The sequence below is a fragment of the Salvelinus sp. IW2-2015 genome, linkage group LG25 (assembly GCF_002910315.2).
Source record: "Salvelinus sp. IW2-2015 linkage group LG25, ASM291031v2, whole genome shotgun sequence".
Lineage (NCBI taxonomy): Eukaryota > Metazoa > Chordata > Actinopteri > Salmoniformes > Salmonidae > Salvelinus > Salvelinus sp. IW2-2015.
Window position 1 is genome coordinate 13,935,650 of NC_036865.1, and position 8,068 is coordinate 13,943,717.

General features: G+C 46.4%; 1 protein-coding gene across 1 annotated transcript in view; it reads right to left on the bottom strand.

Annotated features, from left to right (window-relative positions):
* Positions 1-227: 227 nt before the first annotated feature.
* The window catches only part of bcl11aa (BCL11 transcription factor A a), a 61,637-nt gene continuing 53,796 nt past the window's right edge, over positions 228-8,068 (bottom strand). Inside the window, exon 3 of the mRNA XM_023970068.1 lies at positions 228-5,586. Within this exon, the coding sequence (XP_023825836.1) occupies positions 3,362-5,586 (2,225 nt within the window). The 3' untranslated portion in view covers positions 228-3,361. The remainder of the gene's footprint in view (positions 5,587-8,068) is intronic.

Genomic DNA, 8,068 nt, shown 5'->3' on the forward strand with positions numbered 1-8,068 from the left:
ACAATTGTTAATTGACACACAAACAAACACACACACACACACACACACCCATGCATCACAGGAGGTTGCTGAGGGGAGGACGGCTCATAATAATGGCCGGAACGGAGCAAATGGATTGGGATCAAACACCTGGAAATCATGTGTTTGATGTATTTGTTACCATTCCACGTCACCCACACACTTGGCCTGCTCCAAATATCTAGCCACATGACGCACAAACAACAGAATTATATGTTCGTTTTTTTTATTAATTGTTTTTCAATAAAGGGACAAAATGGGTGTGTGAACAGGATAATGCAGACAACTGCCAGAAAACACAGACAGTGGTTTTCCCAATACAACTGAACAGAGACCAGAAACAAAACACAACAAAAAGAGCTAAATTTGTCCAATGACCTTGGGCCACACTTTAAAAAATAAAGAAATAATATCATAACCAAAAAGAAAAAGAAAACAAAAAATGATCCATTCCATGCCTCTGTTTTGAACAGAGTGTAGGTAATAATAAATAGTAACTCCCATAGTAAAAGATAAAGGTCAAGTTCAAGTTACAACAAACAGCTCTCAGAACAAGAATAGAAAATGCTGATAACAAAATATTCCGCATTGCCATTTACAAAAAAGTCTCAACTCAAGCAGGCTTCTCCACGTCTCCATTTCATTTTCATTTTTAAATATGCTTTGCATATGAAAGTATATCCAATCTAAATATAAAGCACCATTTAGTATTTGGCAATGAAAAAAACCCTGCAAAACATTGATTATTTTTTAAATCGATGTACTGCATATGAAGTAAGTTCATTTTTTTCTTCTTAAGATGTTGGAATGTAGTTAGGTGGGATAGGTGGGAAAGACAGAAGCACACAACAGAACAGCCCGACGTCAGCTTGCATTACTGCTTACAGAATGGCAGCAGGGGGAGGAGGTCCAAACCAAACCAAAGAAGATATGTACAACCACCTGTGAAAGCAGGAACCAGCGCAGCGTGGCAGCCATCTTATGGCCCACTGCGCCCAATGCCACGTACTTAATAATTTTTTTTATTGGGTTTTCTTTCATTTCTTTAAACATACAAATAATTCGCACTATATTATCCTGCCAAATTAAAAATATATACCGTGGCAGCTTGTTTTTTTTTCACTACCAAAAAAGGTACGTAAATACCTTTAAAGAGAACAAGCAACAGTTAAAAATACGAGCCTCAATATAAATACTATAGTGCCTACTCTAAGTGAACATTGAATTCAAATACCATTCTAGAAATACAGAAAAGAAGACCATAAGTGTGTTTAAGCATTGGAATTGACATGAGTGTGCATCTTCCTATATTTAAGTTCTCTATTATATATTCATATATCATCTTAAACCTTTCCCCAATGCAAATTTTATTCAACCTGAAGAGCCGCAAAGAGCCAAGGCAAAATAAAAAGTCACAGTTTTTATTCTCCATTTTATATATACTGTGATCGAGTCTTGAAAACCACCAAGACAGAGAGGAAAAGAGAAACAACGACAAACTTAAATACAGTTTCCCCTAAAGATAATGAAGTGTTATTTAAAAAAAAAACATTTTCATATTTATACAAAAAAAGAAGATTTGTACAAAAAAAAAATCTTGCAGTGTGAGCAGCAAGTTTGTCATCTAGCTGAGGGAGCTTTTACCCAGTCACAGCACTGAGTGCTTTGCTGGCGTTTCCTGGGGTTAAACAACAAAGGTCAGAGGTGGTCAAAGGTGAAGGATGAGGGTCAAGGATGGAGTGGCTGGCAACAGATTCTGTATTCGTCACTATGTAAAACAATGGAACCCCTAGCCATCGGTCAGCATTTTAGCAAGTTTTCCCTTAAGCGTATACCTGTAAACTGGGAAAATTGAACAGTGCACTTCTTTTTTGTCCTATAAATGACAGTCAAACTTTAGACTTGACCGCTATACAGACGTTGTACCAACGTTAGACAACGTTAGAGTATCTGTACAGACTCTGAGGCAGCGTGACAAGTGCTATTTCACCCTCAACCGGGGTGGACGTCTGCAACTCAACAAGGAAAAAAACTCTCCTTTCACGTCAACACAAACAGCAAACAGTACAAAACAGAAAGAAAACAAAAGTACCTCTGCCCTCTATTACAAACCGATGTATGATTATTTTGTCTAATCTCCACTCTTTCTTTTCAAGAGCGCTGGCATGAGTACAATGGCCTTTCTTAAATAATCTTTTTCTTCCTTTCAAGTTTAGGCAATTCATAGTTAATCATCATTGATGGATAGAAGATTTAAATGTATCGTAAAAAACGAACCCCCCCCCCCAAAAGCACTCCATTCTGTTAGCTTCTAATTCTGTGTAACTTTTTTGACCAGCTTGTATTCATTCGAAGGCCCTCATATTGTACGGTGTGCTGGGAGATTACACTCTGAAATATCCAAGCAGCATCATACGTTTGTGCTACTGTAGATACATGTCAACGCTCGATGTCTTCACAAAACGTTCAAAGTCCCCACGAATTTAGGATTGTACATTACAGAGCATCTTCGTGTTCAGTACCTCCGTACCAGAAATGAAATATACAAACAGTTCAGTTATACACAATACTGCCTGTACCATGCCTGCTGAAAACCTCACAATTTAAAGATACTATAATACATAGCAGATAGGAAGATTATTAACCAATGCAGTTTCATGATATCAAAGGCACTCTTTTTTTTGTTTTACCAAATGATAGTACAAATTCAAATCTTAAATCATCCTCGTCTTTTTGAAGTAATCCAAAGGCTGTCACTGCTTTGCCTTTAGTAAACAAGCCAATTCATAGACGATTCTTTAACCCCATGGGGACAGAACATATTTTAGAAAGATGAAGGTTAAGTGCGATTCCCAGGTCGTCCAGGGAGGGTTGAGCTGAAGACTGTTCATCCTCCATGTTACAACACAAAACTGTACATGATATGTGTTACAGAATGTATGCAGCATGGTCGTTTCTATTCTTGTCTTTTCTTTTTTTTTGAAAATAAAAACCCGAACATGAAAACAGCAACACATTTTACTCAACAACTAACCAACCAGGGACAATTTCATAATTTTTTTTAATTAGCCAAAACATACCATGCATGCTGTCTAATTATAAAAAATAAAAAAAATGCAGAAATTAAACAGTACACAACATGTAAATTATTGCACAAGAGAAAGGCTTGAAGTTTTGCGTCAATGCAATAGTATTGCCCCGATACAGATCATGCATTCAACGAGTAATGGAAACGGGGTGTGCTGGTGCAGAGCACGTTGTCCATCGGACTGGCAAAGGAAGAGGGGAGAATCTACAGGGGACTGGGGAGGGGGGTGGGGGCTGATGACAGGGGAAACTCCCACTACTCCGACTTAATTTCGGCACTCAAGGGGCGGTCACTGTGCCATTTTTTCATGTGTTTCTCCAAGGTACTGTACACGCTGAAGGGCATCTGACAGATCTCACACTTGAACACGTCCTTGCCGATCTGCCCGTGTGTCTTCATGTGGCGTGTGAGCTTGCTGCTCTGGGCGCAGGCGTAGTTGCACAGCCCACACTTGTAGGGCCTCTCTCCCGTGTGGCTGCGCCGGTGCACCGTCAGGTTGCTGCAGTTCTTAAAAATTTTGCCACAGTACTCACAGGTGTCGCTGCGGCGGCTGCTGTCCTTGGAGCCAGGTCGAGTCAGCGGAGCCCCAAGGTGGGGCGTGCTCCCCCCACTCCCCGTCCCGCTGCGGCCCGACACCCCCCCATCCAGTTCCCCAGGAGGGGTGGAGAAGCGCAGGCTGCCATTCTCCGACGAGTGCTCTGAGGGAGAAGAGGCAAAGGGCGATTGTCTGGAGTCCCCCGGGAAGTTCAGAAAGGGGTCCTTGAATTGTCGGGAGGCAGCGTATCCGGCCAGCCACTGGGAGTAGACGTTTTCTGTGTTGGGGATGGTGGGTGTAGGCAGGTCAAACTCCTTCTCCAGCTTGATGCGTTTGGAGAAGGGGCTGAGGGGGCTGGGGCTGCCCAGGAGCAGCTTCTTGGAGAGTCCCACCGAGGCAGCTTCGCTGGGGGATGTGCCGCGCCCGTTGATGGCCACAGCCGATATGCAGCCCCCCTCGCCGCGGCCCGACTCCAGCGCTGAATCCTTGTCACACATCTGCCGTTGTGTGTGCTCGCGGTTTTGGTGGTGGTGTGTGTGGTTTTCTTGGCCCAGCGCGCTGCGCTTGTGTGTGTGAAAGGCTTCGCTGAAGTGCTGCATGCTGGCCGCCAACCCCATGCCCTGCATCACCTCAGGTAGCGAGCGAGGGATGGAACCCTCCTCTCCTCCTACCAGACGACCCACAACCTCCCCGTTCCCAATGCTGCCGTTGTTCTCATGGTGCCGCGCTGCCTCCAGACTCAAGCTGAAGTGGTAACTGTTGTTGTTCCTCCTAGCTCCATCCACTTTCTCTTCTTCCTCCTCCTCCCCCTCCTCTTCCTCCTCTTCCCCCTCTTCTTCTTCTTCCTCCTCTTCCTCCTCCTCCTCTTCTTCCTCCTCCTCCTCACCATTCTCCCGGCGCAGGCGGTTGTTCTCACTCTTAAGCTTGGCCACCACTGACTTGAGGGCGCTGCTGGCACTGCCCATTCGCTCGCTGGTGCCCGGCTCGGGTGAGGAGGCTGCAGAGAGCCCATCTTCTGACTTTTCGGCGTTGGGCGAGCCCGACTTGTGCATGTGCGTCTTCATGTGGCGCTTGAGCTTGCTGGCCTGGGTGCAGGCATGGTCACACAGATGACACTTGTAGGGCTTCTCGCCTGTGTGGCTGCGTCGGTGCACAATGAGATTACTCTGGAACTTGAAGCTCTTGCCGCAGAACTCGCACGACTTGGTCTTCAGAGGAGTGGAGGGCTGAGGGCCTGAGGATGGCAGTGGGGTGGTGGGGGTGGTATGGGAACCCGAGGGGGATTGCATGGATGGAGGCAGGGGAGGGGGGGTGGACAGGAAGGGAGGCTTTCCCCCACTGCCACCCCCTCCACCTCCTCCTCCACCGGGCTGGAATGGTTGGAGCAGCCGTTGCATAGGGCTGGGCCGGTGTGGAGAGTGGGGGGGAGTGGACCCTGAGGTGTTGCCCGCCAGCTCCCTCAGCCGACGGGAGAAGTCCATGGCCGATGGTGGGTCCAGGGGCATGGGAGGGTTGAGGCGCAGCACCCTGTCGAAGGCACTCGGATGGTGGGCTGCCAGCGCCAGCTCCTCTGGGCTCAGGTGGTGGGGGTCCAGGTGGTGGCGCGGAGGGGGGCTGAAGAGCGGCGGCGTCGGGGGGAAACGCTGCTGTCCACCCCCTCCGTCCCGGCCCCCCGAGCCTGATCCTGGGATGCGGAGGAGGCTGAAGGGGCTGGCCTCGGAGGGCAGGTGGAGGCCGTGGAGGGAGGGCTGTGAGGGGCAGTCTGCGCCCCCGCCTAGGGAGGAGGGTCTGCCCATGCGGGGGATGAGGGGGCTGCCATGGCCGTGTTCGCTCTCCAAGTAGATGCGGAAGCCATGGGTATTCTGGGCGTGCTGGAGCAGGAACCAGGCGCTGCCGTAGGCCTGTTTACAGGTGGTGCAGGTGTAGGTACTGGGCTCTTCCTTACCTGCAGGGGGACAGAGAGGAAGAGGGGACACAGAGTTAGACTCATGTTCACATGAACATGTAGACTCATGTTCACATCAATCAATTAATTAAATAATATACATTATTGATGCCCAAAGGAAATGAGTTAGAGAGTTCAGCTCCATTCAGCTGTGCTGCATTTGACTCGTGCTTGACTGTCTTATGGATCAAATATATTTTTAGAAAGCCTCTAAAAATGGGGGGGGGGTCACAGCTTCCTCTAGCCTGCTATGAGACACTGTTATCCCGGCTGACTGTGAGCAGCCTCTCAGCTTGCTACAAAGCAAACAATGACCGCTGTCCCTACAGAGAACACACTCCGCAGAAAACCCACTCCCATTGATGTACAGAAATAACCCCTAACCCGAGAAACACAACCCCACTAAGCATAGCAGATACTACTACAGTACTAAGGAGGATTAAGAAGTGTATGCCTCTAATTTTGGATTTGTTCATTTAGACAGAAGTCACATCGACACAGACAGTATAACTGTGTTATAATGCTTTACTCTGAATGGTGGTGCACACACACACACACACACACACACACACACACACACACACACACACACACACACACACACACACACACACACACACACACACACACACACACACACACACACACACACACACACACACACACACACACACACACACACACACACTGTCTCTTATACACATCTAGATGTGTATAAGAGACAGACCCAGGACTGATTATCCAATAAAGATTTCTGCTCCACTGCTCTGCTAGCCTAAATACACAGATTCTCCTAAATGCCCACACATGCACATACACACACAAACACACACACACACACACACACACAGAAATACAAACATTTAGACAGTAAACAGATTAATGCTGAAATGTGTAACTGGGTGAGGAGTGGCTCAGTTGGTAGAGCATGGCGCTTGCAACGCCAGGGTTGTGGGTTCATTCCCCACGGGGGGACCAGGATGAATATGTATGAACTTTCCAATTTGTAAGTCGCTCTGGATAAGAGCGTCAGCTAAATGACTAAAATGTAAAATGTAAAAATGTAACTATAAGCATAGATAGGCATGGTGAAACACACAACGAGAGTGGGGTGTTTTGTGGTATCTTGGTCCACCTGTGAGTCATTCAGTGCATATACCCAGGGACCCTCTACAGGCTGGTTCCCTTTCAGAATAATTACTGTGGCACTCTCAGACAACACAGGAGACACCGGGAGACTCTCTCAAGCCTCAAATGAGACTAAGGCGAGCATCAAACGAGCCTGAAGAAGTAAGCTCTACCAGGTGACCATTAGACCATATCATTTCACTAAAAAGGAAAAAATATACAGGAAATTAACGTTTTATTATTTGCCAATTAAAATGAGCTATTTGATACAAATAAAATAGAAAATGGATCCATCTACTTTATTCTCAGAATGACAAGCCAAAATATTTAGCTCTGCAATCATGCCAGACAAGATAAATATCACATTGGCAATAATTATCCAGGATACATTTCCAGATAAAAGGCATTTTTGTGATAAAGGGCTGTATAGTCCATTGAATCAACAGAGGGGTCAGTCACTAAAGCTTCCATACTCATGCTAATGACGTGCAGTAGGAACCCAGAAAATGAGAGACAACTCTAAAAGGGATTTATGGTTTACCTTCCCGCTTTTATCCTCCCCAACTGCAATTTACTTGCAGATCCAAAAAACTAAGGGTCAACACTGTCAACAAAAAATCCATCAGTTAGTGTGCCGTGTGTGTCTCAGTGTGTGTGTGTGCGTGTGTGTGTGTGTGTGTGCATGTGTGCGCGAAGGCGTGCACGTGTGTGAGGGGAGGTGTCATATTTCTTACACAACCTTTTTTCTTCTTTTCGTGGTGGATATACTATATATAGTGTGTGAGGTAGAACGGTGTGCAGAGAGAAAGACTTCTCCACTCTGCGGGTGTGAGCATGTGTGTATGTGAGAGGCTAACAGTTGCTACTGGGTTGTGTGAGAAGGGGGTGAGTGAGTGAAAGGCGTGAGACTCGGCGGTTGGGTAGAATAATCCTGTTAAGACACTCAGACCCCTTTGTGTTCTGTCTGGGTCGAGCATGCTGTCTGAGCACTGGAAGAATTCACACACACAGATGCACGCACACACACACACACTTATCTTTCACCGCCCACAGATTGGGTAGACTAGCATTAGCTGGTCAAATATGGACAATTAGAATAGTCAAAAATGTCTGCTAATTGCTGCCACCTTGCAGAGGGTCTAACCCCTATGTATTATTTGCGTTTCCATTGAGAGTTGTTTCTTCTCACTTATACATTTATTGATGTGCAAGAGCCTTGGAAAAAGTTGAAACGATTGGAAGTGTCTGAAACCTAGGCTTCCGAGTGCCCTAACAGCCTGCTTGTAATTCAGCCATTGCTCAGTTCATTGAAGAAGACTGCCCAGAGCTCAGAGAAAGAGCTGAGGAAGGTGGA